Here is a 24,081-nt window from a genome sequence, read left to right as displayed (position 1 = left end):
GGGGGGTGCTGGAGCCTATCCCAGCTGTCTTCTAGGGTCTCTTAGCTGTGAGACCTAATATAATTGATTTTCCAAAATAATGCTTATTTAGGCAAACAACCATTCACACTCATACCTTAGCGACAATTTGAAGTCGCTAATTAACCTAGCATGTTTTTGGAATGTGGGAGGAAACCGGAGTACCCGGAGAAAACCCACGCATGCACGGGGAGAACATGCAAACTCCACACAGAGATGGCCGAGGGTGGAATTGAACCCTGGTCTCCTAGCTGTGAGGTCTGTGCGCTAGCTAACCACTCGACCGCCGTGCAGCCCTGACTTTAAAATAAGAAATAAAAATTTTATTGGTTTCCCACAATGCATTGTATCTGAGTAAGGCATTCATTGGGTCACCTTTTATATTTTATATTTTACATTTTACATTTTACATTTTACATTTTACATTTTACATTTTATATTTTATATTTTATATTTTATATTTTATATTTTATATTTTATATTTTACATTTTACATTTTACATTTTATATTTTATATTTTATATTTTATATTTTATTTCTGAGGTATACTGTATGATGAGTTGTTTGTAAGATGAAACTGTGAGTTGTACTCTTATATTCAGTATCGACCTCCTGCAATTTGCAATGGGTCCACAAGCTCATTGCGACTTTTCTCATAGCTTGTGATTGGCTCATATCAAATTAAAAAGATGATTGGTCGTCACGGACATGTGCGTGGCCCCAAAATGCCACCTGTGGCTTTTATAGAAACACCATTTTTTTCCTCTCGTCTGTCACATTTTTAGGGTTTTTGGGACTAAAGGGTATGACAGCGTTGACGTCACAGAAATTAAACAGTGCGGCCTGAGAATTGTGTACAAAAGCAAAGCTAATCCCCCAACAGATCTTTCCCCGCTGTGTCCTTGCGGCCTCACTTTGCCCTGTCATCCACTTTCCTCCATAACACTATGCTATTTCCTCCTCCATCCTGTTCAATCTCCACCTCTGTCACTGATCTAACCTTTACAGCACTCCATCTTCCTCTGTCCTCCTCGCTCTGTCTCTCCCTTTCACAATATGTCCCCCGTCACACAGCACCCGTCCTGAAAATTCAATTATAATCAAGGTGTTTGTCTGGGCCGTTGGTACTTGGGAAGGGAGGGAGGGGGGTTGTGGGGAGGGAAAAGGGGGGAGATGGTGTTGGTTGGTAGCATTACCGGCCTGTCACTGCCCCTGAGTGGAACAGCTCCCTCAGGGGACCGCCCTGCCCCCTCCATCAGAAAGCCATTCACAGTCCTGTCAGCGGGATAAGTGTACATGTGAAGAACTGATGGAATGCTAAGAGACCTGACCTTTAACCCTTCTGTCCTTAATACAATGCATGGCTGACATACGCAATGCTTATATGCTTTCGCATAAACATTTTCAATTCTTGATTTGTAATCTTTGACTTGTAACATGCATGCTGAAAAAGTGTGTGCCGCCATTTACATGTATAATGTACATAAACATGTACTTACATTTTTTTATAACTATAGTAAAAGTAAAAATGGTTCTGGGTTCAAATCTGGCTCAGACCTGTCAGACATTGTGTTTACATGGCCTAAAAAAGGAATTATTGCATGAATAGGATTAAAACATTCTTGAAGCGTCTTTAAAGACATCTAAGCACCTTAAATAGATAGTGATAATCTTTTAAAAATCGGATTGCCTCGATTATGCAACTGGGAACTAGTTTCCTCTTGCAGAAACATTGTTTGGATCAAGCTGTCATTGAAGTGTTCTACATATGCGGCGGTCTCCGTGGAATATGATGCCGACTCACAAGGGAAGAAGACAAAGTTGGGGGATAATTCCACAAGAAGACAAATTAAATACATAGAAAGCGAATTTAACCAATCTGTTCTGAAAGTCAACTATAACGTGTTCTTTAGTTTTACAATAAAACGATGAATGAAAGGGATGAAATCACATTTAGGTTACTTTTCTTGTTTCAAAATGCCAGACCAGAACATAATGTGGCAGCAAGATAAACATGGACACCACCTTCATGTTTAGATATGACGTTCTTAAATTCAGTAATGCTTCTCACCTTAAGTCTCCGATTGTGGTTGCAAAATAGCCCAAAATGGAGACAAAGAAAGTTGCAAGTGTCACCATTTTGATGAAAAAACATTATTGAATTCAAGAAATAACTTCTTGCAAAACACAAAGGTGGTGTCGGACTGCCATGTTGTATCCTTATCGCACATCTTCAATAAAGGAAACATAACCTTAAATTGTAATTTAAGAATTTTAATTATAAAACGATGAAAAAACATTAATTCATTCATATTCTACCGCTTATCCTCACAAGAATCGTGGGGTGTGGGTGCTGGAACCTATCCCAGCTGTCTTCGGGCAAGAGGCGGGGTAAACCCAGGACTGGTCGCCAGCCAATCACAAGGCACAAAAGTTTTGGGAATGTGGGCGGAAACCGGAGTCCCTGGAGAAAACCCACACATGCACGGGGAGAACATACAAACTCCACACAGAGATGGCCGAGGGTGGAATCGAACTCAGGTCTCCTAGCTAGTGGGACCTGCGCGCTAACAACTCGGCCGCCTTGTAGCTATGAAAAAAAAAATTTACACTTGTGGTGTAACTGTGTTAGGTTGCAAAGAATTACACAGTCAACCACCGATGACATCATAGATGGGCGACAGAGCTGACTTCTGGTTCCTGTTTCCGTGTAGTTTTGTGATGGAAAAAAAAAGTAAAACAACCGGAAATTATTTTTCCTGTTAACAGAAAAACATGCTAACCAGGGCATACACCAGGGGTGGGCAAACTACGGCCCGGGGGCCACATCCGGCCCGCCAAGTGTTTGAATATGGCCCCCTGTTCTTTCCAAAGTATTTCATTTAAACTCAACATACAACCTGGCATCGCGGCTTGAGCCAACCTTTTGATGGTGGAAGTAGCTGTTTTATCAATTTTGTTATTTGATGTGGTCTGTCGTTTACAAAATTCATTCATTCATTCATTTTCTACCGCTTATCCTCACTGGGCTCCAAAATGATTGTTTGTCTATATGTGCCCTGTGATTGGCTAGCGACCAGTCCAGGGTGTACCCCGCCTCTCGCCCGAAGACAGCTGTTTACAAAATGCTTCTGAAAAAAGGGACACAAACACATAATAAAAATAATAATAATAAAATAATTCATTCATTCATTCATTTTCTACCGCTTTTTCCTCATGAGGGTCGCGGGGATGCTGGAGCTTATCCCAGCTGTCTATGGGCAAGAGGCGGGGTACACCCTGGACTGGTGGCCAGCCAATCACAGGGCACATATAGACAAACAACCATTCACACTCACATTCATACCTATGGACAATTTGGAGTCGCCAATTAACCTAGCATGTTTTTGGAATGTGGGAGGAAACCGGAGTACCCGGAACAAAACCCACGCATGCACGGGGAGAACATGCAAACTCCACACAGAGATGGCCGAGGGTGGAATTGAACCCTGGTCGCCTCGCTGTGAGGTCTGCGCGCAAACCTAATAATAATAATAAATGTAAATTTATATCAAATAAATGATCTCAAAGTGCATATATAGCAGATTGCATGACACTTTTACGTGTAAAAATGGACTGTTATGTGTAAAATACTATAGAGTCTGCCCCCCCCCCCCCACCCCCTTGTCAATTTTGTTAAATCAATGTGGCCCGCGAGTCAAAAAGTTTGCCCACCCCTGGCATACACTAACCAAGGTTCCTCTGTTTTTAGATTTAAACATGTTTAAAGTCCAAACATGGTAACGTTGATTCTTTAAAAAATGGAGCACTTTTTGAAACGCCACATGCCTTAGGCGCTGTCAAGATTGGAGGGACAGAAAGGCAGATGAGTAGAAATAGGTTTGATGGCAGGTGATTGGTGGTGATTGGAGAATCTGGGGGCGCCAGGAGGAGAAATTGATTTGTCTCCAGCTGCTAAGTCTCATTGTACCAGCCTGTCTGACAGGGACCATTATGGTCAATCACTGCGGATCAACATGGATGCAGTGCTGCACAATCCCTCTGCTTGCCCCCAGACAAATTATCTCATTCACAAGCAATGCATGATGGGAGCCACTCCAGAACATTTCGTATTAACCCTCCCCATCATGAAGGTATCAGGGGATTTGCTCTGCACAGAAAAGGGTGTTTAGGGGTGGAGATTCTCCACCTGCTTCTCTGTGCCCCCTCAGCAAGAGAATCTGTCTCTAATATTGTCAGATTTGATGCACTATAATTATTTATAGATATTTGATCAATATTTGGAGTGAGAAAGAAATTTCCCTTATTTTCTGGAAATGTTTCAAATGCAAATGTGTGGTATTGTAGAAATTTGTAGTACTTTTACAATCAGTAACTGTTACATTTGTTCACTTCCTGCTTTCCATAATACACTTTAAGGTTTTTTTTTATTTTTTTATTTTTATTTTGTAATTTTTTGTCTCGTACCGAAGTAGGAGGTGACCATACAATGACATAATGGGTACCATAGTAAGTGTCAATATAGTGATATATGTATATAGTACATCATGACCGGTTCAAGACTCTTCATCCTCATATTTAGCAAAACATTTATATTTGTGGTAAAGCTCCTGGCTGTACGCTACATTTTTACTGATTCATTTTGCAGGTTTTCGTTCTCGTTTTAAACAGTTGTTAAGCTATTTACCTTAAATACAGTAATCCCTCACCACTTTGTGATTTGAATTTCATGGCTTCATTTCCCAAAATTGAATTTAACCTCAGTGGAAATAATGTATGTTTTTTTAATTTCCCTTCCCAAATCTAGTATACAAGTCTACAATCGTCCCTCGCTACAACATAGTTCAAATTTCTCAACTTCAGTTCCATTTTTTCCTCAATTATATTAATGAATCAACTGTAGCATAAAGTTATTTTCTCATGAATATAACTTTATTCTTATTTATGATCTCACTACAGGCACAATAATCTCAAATAAAAATCCCTAATGAAAACATGGGCTACTGTTGTGGTTGTATCCCATGCCAAGATAAAACGCCACTCTGAACTGCTGACATCACTTCCTGTTTCTACTATATTGGGTAATACGAGTGTAAAGGTGACTATCGTTAGAGAGATCACCTGAGCAGCCTGGACACATATGGTGGCAGATACATGAGTAGGGCGATGTCTGACAGTGGATGATGGAGCCTTCATTGATTTGATTGATGTCTTATTCATATTCAGTATCCATTATTCATTCCACTTGTACCTTCAAGGTCTTTAAAGTAAACTTTGTTTCACATCCGACCAGATTCCTGAATTTGGAAATCTGCCGACATTGATCCAATTCCAATGCCAGAGCTCTGTTTGCTTTTATATGCACCCACAGCAAAAAAATATCAGCAGCTGTCTCCACACATACAACGCCGCACACACACACACACACACACACAAATGCTCAGCCTGGCACAGTCAAAGCTTCACCAACAGTCGGAAAACACAGAAATTGCTCATAACTTCATAACAGCTACATTATCATTATTGTTGATTTCATATGAGGTTGTTGTAAACTACTCTCGACAGGCCTGGAGGTTTTGTGTCGTGTTAAGAGTTTGTGAGGTCTGACTGTTTGAGTGCGTCAAACACATTGTTGACTCTCCCTCCAGAGGTACATCCTCCTGTGCATCCTTCTATGGGTGTGGCATGGCTCCCTATTGTGTGTAATGCATGTTGTAGAATAAAATTGGTACAATTAAAAATAAAACAGTTTACCTCAACAGTGGTTGTTTAGGGGGCCGCGGTGGGTCGCCATCTTGGCTCTGTGGGGGCTTCTTTGTCACCTGCTTGTAAATGTTCCTGGCAGTCACCCCCAGCCACAGCATGGTTGCCAAAGACGAGTAGTGCAGCACCACCCCGACCTGAAATGGGGTGAAACATGGCAAATATAATCACTGCAATCACCGACTTGACTGGTCTGACTCAAAGAGTAAATGATGAGCTCCTGTCAGAAATGTCAGCGTCACACCAAGAGCTTCTCCATGACTGTTTTCCTTCCAGAACAGAATGTTCTGTGTCCTTCATTAAGTGCGAGAATGGTATGGTGGGTTAAGGAGGTGCCACAGAAGCAGTCAAGGTTGGTGCAAGCATTTTGGTGCAGTTTTATATTTGGATACAGAGCAGATCCTCATCAGTTGAGCTTGAGGACATCAGCGGTGCAGCCTGAATAATAATTTGAATAGAAATGATAGTCACATTGAAAACCATAGTGCGAGAAGACTGCACTGCTAATGCGTACCTGCACTCCCTCTCGTTTGAATATTCATAAATCACATTCCAATGGCAGTATTTATCTAACTTTATCAGAGGCCTTTGGCAGTTCGGAAAGACAGATGAGATTTATAAAAGAAGAGAGGAGGGACGATGATGGGGAAATATGAAAAGGCACTTAGTTTTTTTTTTGCTACCCAATTAATTTAATCTGTCTGTAATGGCAAACTGAGATCCTCCATCAAATGAATGATCTGCTGTCTTCTTGGCCAGGGGACGAATGCTAGTGTACATGAGTTCCGCTGCTAATTGGATGTGTCCTTGAGCTGGGGATGGAGAGCAGAAAGTAGCTGGTGTGGCGTTGGATTCGGTCTCAAGACTAAAGTCTTCCGGTTGCATGGAATTCCCTTCGATTCGGTCTTAGACGGGGCCACAGTGCTTCTTTGTAAGGTTTAGAAGGCCTTCTGCAAGGCCCTGGGAGCCTCTCCCAGGTTATCATCCGGCTATCATCCCCAGTCCGACGGCCAGACTGCCACCAGCAGCCTGCTTCATGGTCTGTGAACCTACCTTAGATTGAGTATTCCCATAACTGTCATCAGGTTTTCCCCCCGGCTTTTCCCTCACTGCAATGCAAGGGTTGTGCTTTCCCAGCTTGATCCATTGGCCAGTCAGCATCATCGCTCGGCTGCTCCAAACTACGAGCCTGGACAAAAGGTATGGCTGTCTTCCCGTGACCTTCCTCTCAACACGGTCTCTAAGAATCTTCAACCCAGGTTTCGCGGTCCTTATATGGTGGAACGTGTTATTAACTTATGTTCTGTCCAGCTCCAACTTTGACAATCCTTCAGGTTTCATCCTGCGTTCCATGTATTCCTCCTTAAGCCAGTTGCCTCCTACACCCCTCAGCCATCTGGAGATACCTCCTGCTCATCCGGCTCAAGTGTTGGTTGATGGTCACCCAAACCTTTTTAGATGTGGGTACGATTGCTTCCCGGAGAGGGCAGGAAGGCCGCCATTTGGCGTCCACCCATATGATCCCCCTGTTCTTTTTTTTTCAGAAGCCCTCTTTCTTTGAAGGTAGGTCATTTTTTTGGTAAGTTGAAAAAATTTGGGTCCACACAGTGTCGGACGTGGTGGGAACGGATCACTCAGTCAAAAAGGATGAAGCTGCCAAGTATAAACAATTCCAAATAACTTTTGTTTTTAATTTTGTTTGACCAAAATATTCATAATAGTGTACAACAGTCACAAATAGAAAAACTGATAACCACAAAGCAAAACAAAAATAGTACGATTAATACACTGCACGCAAGATATTATTGACATATGATCAATAAAGACAGCAATTATCTATTCCCGAGCCTGCCAAACTCACATTCGAGACATTATACTATTCTCATTTGATGTGAGTAAAAGGCATTGTTAGCACGCTACCTTGGGTAAATACGTATGAAATATTTCAGGCAGTGGCCGCATCAGTGAACAGCACATTGATCACACAGTCAACAAAGGATGAGCTGGAAACAGCCAACTGGAATCTAATTAATGTTCTTCCCATTAAAGAGCACCGGGCTGGCAAATGCAGGCTCACTACGCACACAGTTAGAGATTTTTAATGACTTGTTTACTGACCTTTTTGACCGCTTTTCCTATTTTAGACCCAACTCGTGCATTGATGCAATCATTTTTTGAACTTTCAGGCAATTTGGTTTTCCAACACGGGTGATATTACAAAAGCAGAAGAAAAGGAATCAGATTTTTATTATGAAGTGCTGCTTTTTAAAATTCTATTTTGGGTAGCACATTAGTGTAGTAATTAAGCAACGGTCAAAAAAGTACAGAACAAAACTTTAATTTAGGAAATATTGACTTGCTTTATGGTGTCCATCCCCGAGTCTTTAATGACATGCACTGTTATGTTGCATTTTTGTACATTATTTTTATTATTTGTGATGTGATCATAGTGGTATTAAAGGGGAACTGCACTTTTTTGGAAATTCTGCCCATCATTCACAATCCTCACGTGAAACAAGTCCCTTTTCTGCGCATTCCAGTACAAGAAAACGAGTTAATATGAGCTAGCTAACAATGGACGTCATGGGAAAGACCTATTTTGACGCTAAAGCACTCACAAAAAAACTCAAATGGCAACAGTATCACTCATGATAATTATCGGCATGATGTCGGTTGATATCGGTATTCAGATATCCCTTTTATAAGAGTAGAGCATGTAGCATTAACATTGCATTTGCGGAGATTGCAGCAAAATGCAGTTAACACTGTGTTGCTGTAAAGGATATCAAACCCTATGTAAACATTATGTAAAAATAATGAACTCACCAGGTTCATTGAAATCGTAGGCGGGTTAATAGCCCACCTACCATTCTTACTCACGGTGTCTTAAAGTGCTAAAACATCCCACAGCAAAGTAATATGTATGCCAACAAAGGATGCAAAACAACCAACAACTAAACATATGTATTTGCCATTTACAGCACGCAAAGCCCTAGGAAAAAAACTGGGATGCAAATTATTTTTGGCGTTCACGCAGAAAAAGCTGGTTGCTTGCAAGGGTAAAGCAAGGCAGGAGTGAGAGCGTTGGGAGTTTAAAAGTACATTGGCCGACCAAGGCAGCGGCTGCTCCCACAGCGGGCGACGTCCTTCTAGGGCTGTTCTCCCGGCGGGATAGCATGGATGCCTCAGCCATTGACCCAGCCGTTGCGAGCGGCTTCTCCTGCTGTACAATCTGGCCATGGCCAACACATTCCCCAAATTACGGAGCCCATGTGTTTAGTAACACGCATATCGGTGGGTAACTCCCTGTCTGGGGGGTTCATTCATTTTAATGTAAACCTACCGATACAGTACACCTGTATAATACAGATACATGGGTATTGTGATGAACATTTCTTCCACTTACACAACACCCAACGGCAGCAATAAACCAGTCATTGCAGATGCTGTAATGCGTCTCGGTGTTTTCTTCAGCAGTCAAATCTAATTTCATGGCAGCACTTTAATGATGAGATTCTCTTTATAGCAACTTTAAGCCATCACTTGGATGTAGGTCATATTCATAGCTGGAGTTATCAGCTTCTTAATGGGTTATTTGACTTTGATCACACCCACTGAACCATCCCCTCAATGTGTAATCCAAATTTGGTTGAAGGCCAAAATGAGATAAACAACAAAATAAAACAAAAACAAAGAAAGACTGGCTACAGCCTCTGTGCTTAGTACGAGACAACAGGATATTACACAGTGTGGCAAACCAGTGATTTGTGTTACACAGATACAAATGCAGACGGAGGTGTCCTTGGACCTTGAAGACATCACATTGATAGCATGTTGATGGAAGAATGAAAATTCAAGAAAACTAAAAAAAATCAAAAGTAGCAAAAACAAAAAAATAGCAGTAGTATTACAAGAAGAAAATCCATAATACAGTAAACCTCGTATATATCGGATTCAATTGTTCCCACTGGTTTTGTCCGATATAAGCGAAATCCGTTATATGCGTATACCGGAAAATGTCCGTTTTACGCATATATCGGATTTATATCCGGTATATGCGTAAATGGGATTTTATCCGTTATAAAAAATTAACAGTGAAAATGGAGTTACTACGGTGGATAAATGAACCGTTTTTAGTAACAAAAAAAAAAGGTATAATAATCTTTGAAGACGTACGCATTAAATAGTGCTTATTTTTGTGGTTGCGGTTGTGGCGGTTGTGTTCATTGCATGTCTATCTTGCAGCTTTAGAGAGCAACAAAATAAATAAGCTGCCAACAGTAAGAGCCTTGTTTCACCATTCACCGTAAATGGAGCAAAACCATTTCCGCTTCAAGCTACTCTAAGTGCATGAATGTTACTTCATTCACACAAATTGATGACAAGGCAGTTTGGGTGTCTTCCAAGGCTGAGCCATGTGGTTTCCCTTTACGACAGGTATTCGATTTATCAGAATAACCAGCATGATACGATGCACTATACGAAGAAAATATGCAAGGTGTCTGGTTGGGCCACTGCGGAAAAACTCAACCGATATTTATTAACAGCCATATAATACATATAATAGAAGCATACAGCTTCTACTTGACCGGTCAATACGCGTCAATCCGGTATCAGCAAGGTTAAACACCTTCGGAAACACATAGGTAGTAACGAGGCCCCAGGCCGCACTTTGGAAAACACTGGTAGAGATATTCCTTTTCAGGAAAGCACAACAACACAGGTACATGTTCCCTGTTACCTGAAGCACAGCGTTAATAATTCCAGCTTGCAGCCCTGTTCATGAAGTCTACACTGAACACTGCTTTCATTAAAAACGTCAGGGGTGCCTAAAGTGTGGCCCGGGGGCCATTTGAGGCTGGTTTTTTTTTTTTAGCCCGGAGAACATTCTAAAAGTATAATTTAACCCCCCCCCCCCCAAAAAAAAACAACCAACAACAAAAATGGAAACATTTAGTTAAAAAGAATAAAGTCAAAATTTTATGTAACATGAGGAATTTTTGTAAATATTTATATAAAATATAAATATATTTTTAAAGTAGTAACTTTATCAGAAAGAAAACATAGGAAAATTGTCATTTTTGTCAAATTAGGTTGGGAAAAGTTATAATGTGAGAAATAAAGTCATAATATTATGAGAATAAAGTCAGAATATTACAAAGAGAAAAATGGTTATTGAAGAAGAAAGTTGACATACTTGATAAATAAAACTAAAATTAAGCAAAATAGGTGGAAAATAATGGAGCAAAGACCAAATTTCATACTAATAATACACATTTTTACATACAGTTTTTATCATTAAATATACATCTTAGCATACTCTATCTACATGTGTTGATTTACAAAATATCGAAGTAACCCTTGCAAGCTAGCATATGGAATTATTGATCACTTTTTCTAATATGATGATATTGATGGATCATTTTTTCAGTATGTGGCCCTCAGTTTGAACACCTCTGGTTTACGTATTCCACAAAAAGGTCAAGTGTTCAAAAACAGGACAATGTAAGAAGGTCTCCAAGCTCTGGCTCCTGTTAGTCAAAGGCTGGTTTACATTGTTTTCATCCCATCATAGACGTCCTCCTGGCCAGTGGGGGTGGTCTGAAAGCCTGGATCTCCAACATCCTTGCCTTTTTCATCCGCTTTTAGACACACTCCCAAGCCTTCCTATTCTTCTTGTTAATGAGTGGTTTGAATCCTCCATTGTACTTTTGTTCATGAAGTCTTCTATGAAGAGGAGATAGTTAGACCTTCACTGCTGCTCTCTGCAGGTTGTTGTGGTTGTCACTAACAGTTGATTTTGGGTCTTTCTTTACATCTCTGAGAATGTTTTATGTCATGAAGTGTCTACTTGTCTACCACGTCCATTATTTGTACACTAGTGTTTTTTTTCCTCATTCTTCTTCAGGACATTCCAAATGGTTGTGGTAAATGTGAGCAATGTGTGTGCAGAGGTTTACATTTTTTTCAAAGATTCAGAATTGCTTGTTTGTCACCGATAGACATGTTGTCATGTTGTCTTCACCTCCGAATGCAGTCTCCACGTGCAAAACTTATCCTACCCAAGCTGAAATTGAGCGTGGACATTCAGTTATTTACTGAACGGAATGAGCAATGTAATAGGACACACCAGGGGAACAAAAGGACACAAGTTCCAATACTTTTGTTGACATGAAAAATGTGTGGATTCAAACAAAAGATGCTATCTTCTAAGCAGGGCATCCGATTTAATGCAAATATATGTAAAATAAAGGCTGAAATGTTGCTCCCTTGTTTAATACTTTATTTTCTGGACTATAAGTCCAAAGGCCAAAAATGCATAATTAGGTAGAAAAAAACATACATAAGTCGCACTGGAGTATAAGTCAAAAAATTTTGCGGGTAATTTATTTTACAAACTACTAAAAAAAACAACAAAAAAACAACCTTAAACTGTATTATGGAAAGCAGGAAGTGAACAAATGTAACAGTTACTGATTGTAAAAGTACCAGATGGAGGGGTAGGATTTAATAAGCTTTGCTTCTTCCTACTCCTTTTGGACATGTGGAACTGTGAACTGATTATGGGATGCACTCAATTGGAATCTGATGCATGTTCAAATGAAATAAAACCATTACCATTACCATTACTTGACCAAAACAGACATTACGTAATCTTGGAAGGCAAGTTCTAACAATAAAAGAATAGAGAACAGGCTGAATAGGTGTAAGATATGCTAACACAATGCTAATTCAGCTACACAAAAAATAAACATGAACAATAAAGGTCATTTATAAGTCGCTCTGGAGTATAAGTCGCAGGAACAGCCAACCTATGAAAAAAAAGTGCGACTTATAGTCCGGAAAATACGGTAATGTTTTTGGTCTACAGCAAAAATAAATGAATTGACCTCACTAACTCTAATAATTCTGGAGGGCACGCCTGATCTCCAACATCATGGCGAAAACGCCTAATAAAATAAATGTCATCGGATCTCATAATGCCACTCTCATAATCCTGTGACGTGAAGCCGGGTCCCTGTCGGCCTGCAGACCGCTTCCAATGCTGACAACACAATAGACACTCCTAATCACTTTCCCGACGAGCTTCGTGAGGGAGGCACACAAAAAAGGACTGCACTTACTGCTTGACAGATGATGGGGTATTTGATTCGATTGATGCCGCCGGCAAACACAGCGAAGGTCAGAGCTGTATGGAAGCAGAAGTTGAGAAGTATATGCCATCCCTTCCGACTGATGCGGATTGCACTGCCAAAAGAAAGAAACAGAAACTTAAGTCGGTACAGGCAATCTCTTTTTTTTGTCAAAAAGCAACAAATCAAATACTTTTACCTTAACACACAATAACAGTGTCGTAACCACAGGTTTTTTAAAGCCGTCATTCAACATTTTAGGCATACGCATCAATCAATAAGGTCGAAAATTACTGTAGTATTGTATTGTATGTAATAAAAAAGCTTTTCACCTTTACTTCCACGAGCTTGAAGTGAGGAACAATACATAATTTTCAATATTTATAATTACATACGGCATCTGGCATGGATTGCAATGTGGCGCACAATTTAATTTAAAATGCCATATTTTAAAAATAGGCAATATTAGCACAAAAACACAGCTCATTCAACACAAGTCAGTCATAATTTGCCAACCGTTTTATGCATTTACTTTGCACTTTGAGTGTTTTTTCATCAAACATTGTAATTTTATACTTTTCTCAGCACACCGAAAATTCCGACTCGGTGCAGGAGAACCTTCATATTTCTCCGTAACGCATGTCAATAGAAACCCTTTCATTGTCATCTGTCTGGTCTATGTGGATGTCATAAAATAAAACGCCATATCTGGTTTAGCAGCTGCGGCAATTGTGGTGTCCTTGTTCTGTCAACAATATGAAGTGTGTAAATATTAAACCACAGGTGCAAAAAATACACACATATCCCAGGTCTAATTCAGTGACTCCACCTCATAATGACTTGGAGATCATCAACTCAGCCCGACATCAGCGAACAACAGTCTGAAAGCTAATGAGCAGGTTTACTGCATTTATGCAGGCAAGAAATCCTTAGGAAAAAAAAAGAGTTCTACTTTAATGGTTTAAACAAGTGGAGAAAAAGTGCTTGTTATATAGTAGCAAGAAGACAAGAAGCCACATACTGTTTTTTGTAAAAAATATGAGCACAATAACAATGTGGAGGTTGAGAGTTTGGGTTGTTTCCCAACCAAATAGTTGCTGGTTCAATCCCCGCTCCACTGCAATAATTCAAATTTCAACATTGCGTCTGCATTTTTATCTTCCAACACTTCAAATTCTGTCATTTAAAAAAAATAATATAACTTGAACATCAGGAAGTGGAAGTAGAGTGGTTGTTGCCCAACCCGATGGTTGCAGGTTTGATTCTCAGTCCTTGTGTGATCGTTCAACATATTTAAACATTCCAAAAACAGTCAGTATTTTTACTTTCCGACTTTTACTCTGCTAAATTTTTCCCATTGAAAATGAGTGGACAATTTCTTTGTTGCAACCTATTGATGGTAATTGATTTTGACATTTAACAATACGGGCTCTAATTTGGTGGCGCAGCGCAAGGTGGCACAGGGTGGCAGAGCGTGGCACAGCCCACGCAGGGGTGATTTGGTCCAATAAACCACCATGCGCAGCCAATTTGGTATACTGAACTGCGCCGAGACAGGCAACATTTTAAGCCTGGCGCAGTGGGTGTGATGGAGGCGCCGGTGCGCCGCGGCACTTCTCATGAAAATTGCAAAGTGCACCAGGTATACAAAATTAGAGCCCTATGTACCATTCTGTGCACGGTGTCTCAGGTTGTAGCGTGCTTGACTACCAACCTGATAATGGCTGGTTCAATCCTCAGCCAGTGAGTAGATTTCAACACATTTCAAGGATATTTCAACTTTAATTCTACATACATTTCATTTCAGCTTCGGAATTCACATTTCTAATCAAATGGCTTCATCTTCATTTTTTTTCAATTTCTAAAAATCAATTTCCATGATCCCATGTAGACAGCAAAGTAATTGGACCAAAATGAAGCATGTCCCCAGCTGTTTGCCACCTAGTAAAATCCATTATGCATACATGCATGCAACATGAGCTTGTTAAAATGAATGTCAGATCAATGGTTCCACATGATTGACAATTCTTAATGATCAATTAATCAATAATCACCCAAGCGTGTGCTTTGCCACATCTGCACATCTAATGAGATCTAATCCCAAAGAAATTAAATACTGCTTGACGAAGACAATAAAAGACAATTTTGCTTAACAGTCAGTAAATGATTATTTAATTTGTTAACATTATTACAGGATCATTTGCAGTGGCATCGAGCTGCACTGTATCACACTGAGAGGGTTTTATATTATTTTTTTTATTATTTTACCTCATCAAAATAAACATTTATACATGACCACAAACAAACAGTATTAAACACATACATAAAACCTATAAATACTACTATAATAAACTCTGATTGTACAAATTCAGATGACTAATTATTGATACAACTCCACTCCTGCTTTTATTATGCTGCTTATTGAAGAATCTGATGAAAGTATAATAATGTCAATTGGATTTATACTCATTGAAAATAAAGGTTTTTCTCTATTTTCACTTCCCAAAGCTCAACAACCATCCATCCATCCACCCCTCCACCCATCCACCCATCCATCCATCCATCCATCTTGTGTACCGTTTATCCTCACTTTTTCAAATATGTATGAAATCATGCTTTTTAATGGTTCAATATGGCCCGTTATTAGTAAAATGGATGCATATTTAAGCAAATACATACATATACATATGTTTTGCGGGGCTACATGGCGATCGAGTGGTTACCGCGCAGGCCACACAGCTAGGAGACCTGAGTTCAATTCCATCTTTCTGTGGAGTTTGCGTGTTCTCCCCGTTTCTCCGGGGACTCCGGTTTCCTCCCACATAAATGAATATATTGTTTCCTAAATCATTTGCAAATATAAACATGCTAAACAGGCTAAATGAAGAAATACAAATATAAAGTATTAGTAGGATGTATACAAAGATATTGTAACGATATGTAGACTGGTCACTCGTGTAAAATACTGTAAAGTTCGGTGAGAGACAGAAACACTGATTTCGACATTATTGCTGTTTTGAATGATCTCAATACAGGTACAATAATAATAATAATATAATTATCATCATCATAATAACACAGACTTCCTGTCCTCCACAAGTCTGGAACATGTTTGTATGAATCTTAGGCTGAATACTAAAACTAGCCCTTATCTACCTGACCCCGAGGTTTGGTGCGTTCAGGAGAATCAAGTGGTGTCCCAATTCTCCTTAAACCAAGTGGTAAGAGGGAAGTGCCAAGGGGTGGACAGCCCTAGAAACCAAGTGTGGTCAAGGACCAGACTTGAAATGAAGGTGTTGGCGGACTCTACTCGGATACACTCCAGCGGCAGAGCGGAGGCCAAAAGTAGCATATAAATGTAAGTAATTAGCATTATTATTGATTTTCAAAATTTTATTAGATAACTACTCTGGGTAAATATTTCACATGTTTTGAACTATTTGTTGTCCCGAGTTACAACGAGCCGACTAAAACCGATATCTAGTTTTCAAACTGATCAGGATGTGAGTTAATTAAAAGATGCAAACAACGAAACCACACATCATATTAGCAAAGATTATTCAACTTATGGAAACTAACGTTGTCCCTTTTTATGAAAACCATGACTGTATATTTGTTTTCAGCCGACGATTACTATTCTACTATTCTTATTATGATTGGATTGTCAATTACTTAGTAGGTTATTCCTGTTACTAAGCCAAGTGAAGTCAGCCCTCTGACTTCTCTCCAGGGTCATTAAAAAGCTGCAATCCCAAAACGGAAAAGCCAAAATTCTGGACTTTCTTACAAAAGAATCTGAGGAAGACCAAGGAGAAGGATAAGGGGTAGAATTTGGATTCAGCATTATTTATGTTATTATTTTCTATTTATTCATTTCTAGTAATTTATGATTATTTTCTTTGATTTATGTTGATTTATATTCATACTGAGTAACAGGAGCCACACATGGGAGGCAACAAACGACTGCAATTGGTGAAACTAATCGGCGACGCGTAGCAAACCATTCAAATGAATGGCAATGAGCGATTGTAACCAGCTACACTCGTGAGCGACACACATCCGGTTTCCCAAGGTTTACTCTGGTACCAACGAGGTCCCAAGCTGCTGCTTTTTCTTTATATTCTTTTTTTTTTTTTAGAAATATGAAATAGCTCCAACATGGTCAGTATAGTGTGCTCATTGGTCGATCAATGAAACTCCCACTGATTAGTCCTCGTCTGGGCAACTTTTAGGGATTGTGTTGCAAGACACGCATTGCGTGACACGCACAAGCACAAACATGTATAAAAACATGCACAAATTTCACGTGTCACTTGGCGCCCATAATACGGATGTAAAGCTGACTATATGGGAGTTATTTCATGTCTAGATGGCTCTAATGATGTTATAACCATTTTCAGAAGGTCATAAACAGGTTTTCTGTCCCAATCATAAATAAGAAATTATACTAGTATTACTGTAATACCAAGCTAGCAGGACAGTGTATAACATTTAGGTCATTTCTTTAGGATGGCGGTCCTGAGGCATCTTATTAATGCTACGGGACAGAGTGGTACATGTGCAATAAACACACAGGAATCTACTCTGCTGCTTTAAATATAAACTAAAAGGGGAAGCGGATTGTTTCCAGTTCGCCAGCCCAATTGAAGCGTCATATGTGTTCTATATGTATTTATAATTGTTTTGTCAAAAAGAACCCGGGGTCATATACTAGCCAAGGGCAAGGCACTTAGCCCATTTCGCCACGTTGGAACTAGCTGTTAAATAATAGGATAAATAGGTCACACATGGTCAACATGTCAGCCGTGTCAGCTTTCTATGCTTCATCCATAAAAAGCGTTGTTTCAGTGGAAAGAACCCAAATATATAACCTGGAAATGGCCATGTTCCAAAACGGGGTACCTGTAAAACATGAAGCGTTGTAAAGCATTGTGGCTGAGCTTCACGTGCTCTGGGAAGGAGCTGCTGGTGATGCGGCCTCTGCCACAGTCCAGGTATTGAACTGCATCCAGCAATGAGGTCATAAATCAAGCTGGCTGCTCGGCTCCCGAGAAGGAGGTTTTCATGGGCTGTGTACATGGTTTCACTGGGTCAAGCACGTTAACCTGCAACCCTGCACATCTCCTCCCTAAAGAGGCCGGGATGAATGAAGCTATCCTCTTTTCCAACAGGGCTTAGATGATCCGTCTTGAACCTAGTTCACAATTACCTGATCATTAAACTACCTAGATGTAGTCACCACTTGGCATGGATATCGTTCCAAGTTGAAATTGTATAGTCATTTAAATACTAGAATATATAAATAAACCGTTATGGACAAATTGTCATAACCCAGTAGAGAATGTGCAAAAAAAACCCCCCAACATTCATTCATTCATTTTCTACCGCTTTTCCTCACGAGGGTCGCAGGGGTGCTGGAGCCTATCCCAGCTGTCTTCGGGCGAGAGGCATCCGACATCCTGGACTGGTCGCCAGCCAATCACAGGGCACATATAGACAAACAACCATTCACACTCACATTCATACCTATGGACAATTTGGAGTCGCCAAATAACCTAGCATGTTTTTGGAATGTGGGAGGAAACCGGAGTACCCGGAGAAAACCCACGCATGCACGGGGAGAACATGCAAACTCCCGAGGGTGGAATTGAACCCTGGTCTCCTAGCTGTGAGGTCTGCGCGCTAACCACTAGACCACCGTGCCGCCCAAAAACCCAACAACAACACAATATTTTACTAACATGTTCACACCTCTTTAACAACAATACAAGCAGTTGATGTTTGCTAAATACAAGGATGAAGAGTCTTGAACCAGTCATGATGTGCTATATATATCACTATATTGACACGCACTATGGTACCCATTATGGCATTGGATGCTCATATCACCTCGTACTTTGGTACGGGACAAAAAATTACAAAATTTAAACATTCAAAAAAAAAAAACCTTAAACTGTATTATGGAAAGCAGGAAGTGAACAAATGTAACAGTTACTGATTGTAAAAGTACCAGATGGAGGGGTAGGATTGAATAAGCTTTGCTTCTTCCTACTCCTTTTGGACATGTGGAACTGGGAACTGATTATGGGATGCACTCAATTGGAATCTGATGCATGTTCAAATGAAATAAAACCATTACCATTACCATTACCATTACCATTACCATTACCATTACCATGAAATTCACAAGCAAAGAAGTTGAAGCAGAAGGAGGAGGACGTGTTGACACAAGGAGACAATACTACAGAGCTGAAAGGTCTATATTTTTCAAGTATCAATAAAACATTTAGCAGTTGTTAGTACACACTGGTAAAACTACATTTGACGGGTTTATTCCGAATCTTTGGAAATAATACTCAGGATCCGTAGAGTTGTATATTTTTACCGCCATCCCTACTGTTCTATATCACCCTGCGCCAGCTGCTCAGCCATTAAGCGGCGACTGACAGTAACACGACACAATTTCATTGCTTCCCAACACAATGATAAGTTCTATAATACATAGGTAATGGGGCACAGGGAATGTGGAACAGTGACAGAAGGTAGAAGAGCAATGGAGGCAGAGTTGGCTGCAAAGCTATTTCTTCATATAAATAGAATGTAATATGACAACATATTGGATATTTGCATAAAAAACTAATCGGGAAAGCACAGATAAGGTGAGGCACCATGCTTCAGGTGGAAGTAACACTCAACAGGTCTGTTGAGTCGCTCTCATATGGAGTTAACATCATTGTAAATTGTATTTATTGACAAGGTTTATAATAATGTTCTACCTACGTATCTGTATATGGAGTACATGCATCTTATCCTTCTCTGAAAGTCTGAAGGCTGTAATCTTCCATCTTGGCCGTCAAATTCATTCATTCAGCATAAAAATATCTTGCATTTGACTTGCTATGAAAAAACGGCAGTGACAAGCATAATGTATCATTCTATAACCGATTGACAAGCACCTATTGACATACCTGGCACATATTTGCATTTGTTTTTAGGCATATGTTCAAGTGCATCACGTGTGGGAAAAAGAAATTCTACAATGAATAATCTAAAACTGCCAGCCGCACTTGCGTTTTGCTCATTTAACACCCAGTTTAGTGCTTCACAGCTCGGAGGCTGTCAATCAGCCTGAGTGATACTAAACAACTAAAGTGTTGGTAAATAGAGATGCCATTAATATTGGGGGGGGGGGGGGGGGGGGGGGGGGGTTGGGTGATGGATGGCAGCCATGTTTCCAAGCAATATTGCTCAGATGTTTCTGACATATGCTTGTCAGTCCTCTGAAAGTGTACACCACATTTGTGTGAGAATTTTCAAGTCAATGTGACGTATGGGGTCAGCACCATGTGGTCTATGTTTTTGTAAGAATAAAATCAGGAGCAGAAGAGTTAGCTGACATAAACAAAAACATACGTACCTCTAGGGGAGTCCCCATTTTTACACATTATGCACACGCGTGGGTTTTCTTCGGGTACTACGGTTTTGTCCCACATTCCAAAAACATGCTAGGTTAACTGGCGACTCCAAATTGTCTGGTAGAAAATGAATGAATGAATGGATTCTGTTAAAAAATGATAAAGATCGAGGAAGAGCCCAGAATTAAAGCATGCACAATCCTGTAGAAAGTGAAACTTAAGCTTGTGTAGAAGTCATTGAGTAAGAACAATGCATCCATTGTGTGTCTCCTCGTATTTTTTCCATGTCGATGTTGCACACCTCTAGTTGTGCTATGTCAGTGTGTGTGTGTGTCAAGAAGGTGAATGTATAAGTGTAATAATAATATCGAAAAAACCCTGAAGCCCATCTGCACTGCACCATTGTCTTTTTTATGGGAAATTTAAGAGAAGCTACTTAAACGGGTCGACCTTAAATAGTGAACTGAAGAAGGCCAGTCAATTGCATGGCTGCCAATACAACATTGAACAGAAATATTTCCTACCTGTGATGCACGATATATGTGATGATGGAAGCAAAGAGGCAGAGCAACATGACTGCCGTGCAGGCATACACGACCGGGTGCAAAAACTCCACAGGGTATGGGGGGAAAGACAGCACCTTCTTCAGATCCTGGGGAATAAAGAGAACAAAAAGACAATTAGAGGAACGTCAGCAGTAGCATGAGAAATAATAGCGAGAATTGGGCTTCCAGCTAAGGACAAAGATGATGAGCTTCACATATGAACAGCCATAGCGTACAGTCGACAAGTGGATACCGTACAGATGCTTTTCAAGGCTTTGTAATGGTGTCAAAATCAGCAAAAAAGACCAAGTAGTCTGTTGACTGGCTATGTTTATATATTATATATATTACATATATATATATACAGTAAACCTCGGATATATCGGATTCAATTGTTCCCACTGGTTTTGTCCGATATAAGCGAAATCCGTTATATGCGTATACCGGAAAATGTCCGTTTTACGCATATATCGGATTTATATCCGGTATATGCGTAAATGGGATTTTATCCGTTATAAAAAGGCACTTCCTTGACTATGTTTCCAATGTACCTGGACGCGCAGGCAACGCTGCAAACGCTGCAAATGACGTCGTATAGCGGCCTGTCACGATTCGGCGAATCGGAGCGCCACGATGCGGCCATCCGATATATGCGAGGGAAATTTCATGGAAATGCATTGGAACGGGACTGGAGATTTTGTCCGAAATAGGCGAAATCTGTTATAAAAAATCCGATATATGCAATGAATTTTTATTGGAAATGCATTACAGAAAAATTGGTTCTTTTTTATCTGTCCGTTGTGAGCGAATTTCCGATATATCCGAGTCCGATATATCCGAGGTTTACTGTATATATGTTTAACCCCACCTCTCGGGATAGGCTCCAGCACCCCCGCGACCCTCGTGAGGATAAGCGGTAGAAAATTAATGAATGAAGGAATATATACGTATGTTTATATATTTGTTTTGAGCATTTAGCTAACCCACTAGGCCAGAGCAGCAAAATACAAAAACAGCATTAGCTTAATAATCTTCCATCATTTAAAGGGAATTCAAAATGCAAAAGACACATTTTTGTTCCTTTCCAAGAAGTATTGTTTACAGGCCATTAAGTCCTTATCATCTTCAGAGTTGACATTTTATTCAGTGTTCAATGTGAAACCAATGCTGTGGTTTATCCAGGATGGATTGGTCATCAGCCAATAACATGACACATTAAGACAAACAATAATTTACATTCACATCCACAACAACTGTCACTGACCACAAATTGAGCTTCACATACAGGTACTGTAAATATTATCTAACTCCATCGTTATACTCCAACTGATACAGCCACGACGACTCCCATGAGCTCATAAGCCCGTGAGGGAGCTTACGAGGGCCCTCCATGACCTTCAAATGAGTATGAACTGAGGTGAGAGGTTTTTAGGACAGGACATGTGGGAAATGTGAAGATGCAATGACACTCCAGCTTCAGTTCACACCAGTGGGTCTGCAAAAAAACCTTCACGGGCCACTTCCCAAACAACATAGTCCGATAGTCATTTTTGTAAGCGTTTCATACAATGCTTTTTAATTCAACAGTAATCCCTCGTTTATTTTCATTGACTGGTACCAGACCTGACGTGATAACTGCATTCCTGCAGTAAGTAAGATTTCTTAATTTTAAATGTAATATTTTCATAGAAAATCCCTTACATACCAAACAGATTTGCCCCCCGCCCCGTTCCTGGAGACCAGCAAGGGTCCGCAGAGAGGCAATCCCGACCAGAAATAGGGCGCTGACAGGCCGGAGGATAGCCAACCCCTGAGACCCACAGACAAACCGGGGAAGGCAAAGACAAGGAAATGTATTGCCTGAAGCGTTACTGATCACAGCAAAGGTTTGCTACATATTTTCAACTTTTAACAACTGATAGTTCTTCTTTTTGCTTGTACATGACAAATTGCTGTGCCGCAGAAACACATAATAATTAGTGTTTTTCATTAGCGCTTTAAACAGGGACTGTCTGTGAATCCAGCATTGCTACAACTGCGTACAGTGGATGGGTGCGTGGATTCTAAATCCACCCAGAAAATGACGCAGCAGGAGGAATCGGTGTTGGCAACTTTGTCACTTCAGTTTGAGACAACTACTCAGCTTGAGAGGCACAGAAGCTACCCGGAAGCAAGCGTTGTCGTGTTTAAGGAAGCACTATTCATTTGCAGCTATCAGCTTAGCAAATACACATTTGCACAACACAAAGGAAGCGGCCATTTACCCAAACACCCACTTCAATCAAGATGTGACAGAAAGCAAATAAACACCTACGCACAAACAAATACACACCACAAGGCATGGTGGGTAACTCCCGGTACTCCACGGCTTCTCCGATCACAACCAAACATTCATTCCCATTCATGCACCAGCGTCCGCAGCGCTGGAGGCAAGGTGAAGCGCCTTGCCCAGGGACACAACGGCAGTGAATGAGTGGAGGGAACGAGGATATAACTGAACCGTCCCATTTTTGAACAACCTGATTTACCTCTAATTTATTCATTCCAAATGTTACAAACCAAAAATTTACCACTTCACCGTGGAATAGGAGAGGTTTTCTTCATCCAGTGTTAGGTAATGTAATGTAAGGTAATGTCGCAATGGTTTATGTCATTACTGCCGTTCCAGGGTACTACATATCACGTGTATTTGAATACATGAATAGACCATAATCTATGAAACAGTGATGATTTATTTGTAATTTCTGAAAAAATGGAGGGAGGGGGCGATAATGGAACTACGATATTGCGAGAGACAACTGTATCCGTTTTGCTATTCATGTTTTTTGTCCACTTTGTGAGGCTCCATAAAGCACATGCACCACGCCAATTATGCTAATGTGATGATAACGCGCCTGCAACCCATTTTTTTTGCAACACATGATTTGGGGGTCTACTGTGAAGTGGTCTGAACAATACTGTCATGTTTTATCCTTATGACGATCCGCAATGACAATGCATTCATTCATTCATTCATTTTCAGGGTCGCGGGCATGCTGGAGCCTATCCCAACTGTCTTCAGACGAGAGGCGAGGTCCACCCTGTACTGGTCGCCAGCCAATCACAAGGCACATATAGACAAACAACCATTCACACTCACATTCATATTCATATAAACCTAGCATACAGGTCTCCTAGCTGTGTAAACCACTTGTCCACTGTCCAGAG

The 24,081-nt window shown here is 40.3% G+C and overlaps 1 protein-coding gene across 4 annotated transcripts in view; it reads right to left on the bottom strand.

Moving 5' to 3' along the window:
• Window positions 1-24,081, bottom strand: part of LOC131106682 (adhesion G protein-coupled receptor A1) — a 149,689-nt gene that overhangs the window by 5,811 nt on the left and 119,797 nt on the right. For all 4 annotated transcript variants that reach the window (XM_058055964.1, XM_058055972.1, XM_058055982.1 and 1 more), the window contains 3 exons: window positions 20,854-20,981; window positions 12,906-13,029; window positions 5,773-5,918 (listed from right to left, as the gene is read on the bottom strand). In XM_058055964.1, coding sequence (XP_057911947.1) covers window positions 5,773-5,918; window positions 12,906-13,029; window positions 20,854-20,981 — 398 coding nt within the window. The remainder of the gene's footprint in view (window positions 1-5,772; window positions 5,919-12,905; window positions 13,030-20,853; window positions 20,982-24,081) is intronic.

Source organism: Doryrhamphus excisus, chromosome 2, assembly GCF_030265055.1.
Source record: "Doryrhamphus excisus isolate RoL2022-K1 chromosome 2, RoL_Dexc_1.0, whole genome shotgun sequence".
Taxonomy (NCBI): Eukaryota; Metazoa; Chordata; class Actinopteri; order Syngnathiformes; family Syngnathidae; genus Doryrhamphus; species Doryrhamphus excisus.
The sequence above is the reverse complement of the archived record's forward strand: the minus strand, read 5'-3'. Positions and strand labels throughout refer to the sequence as shown.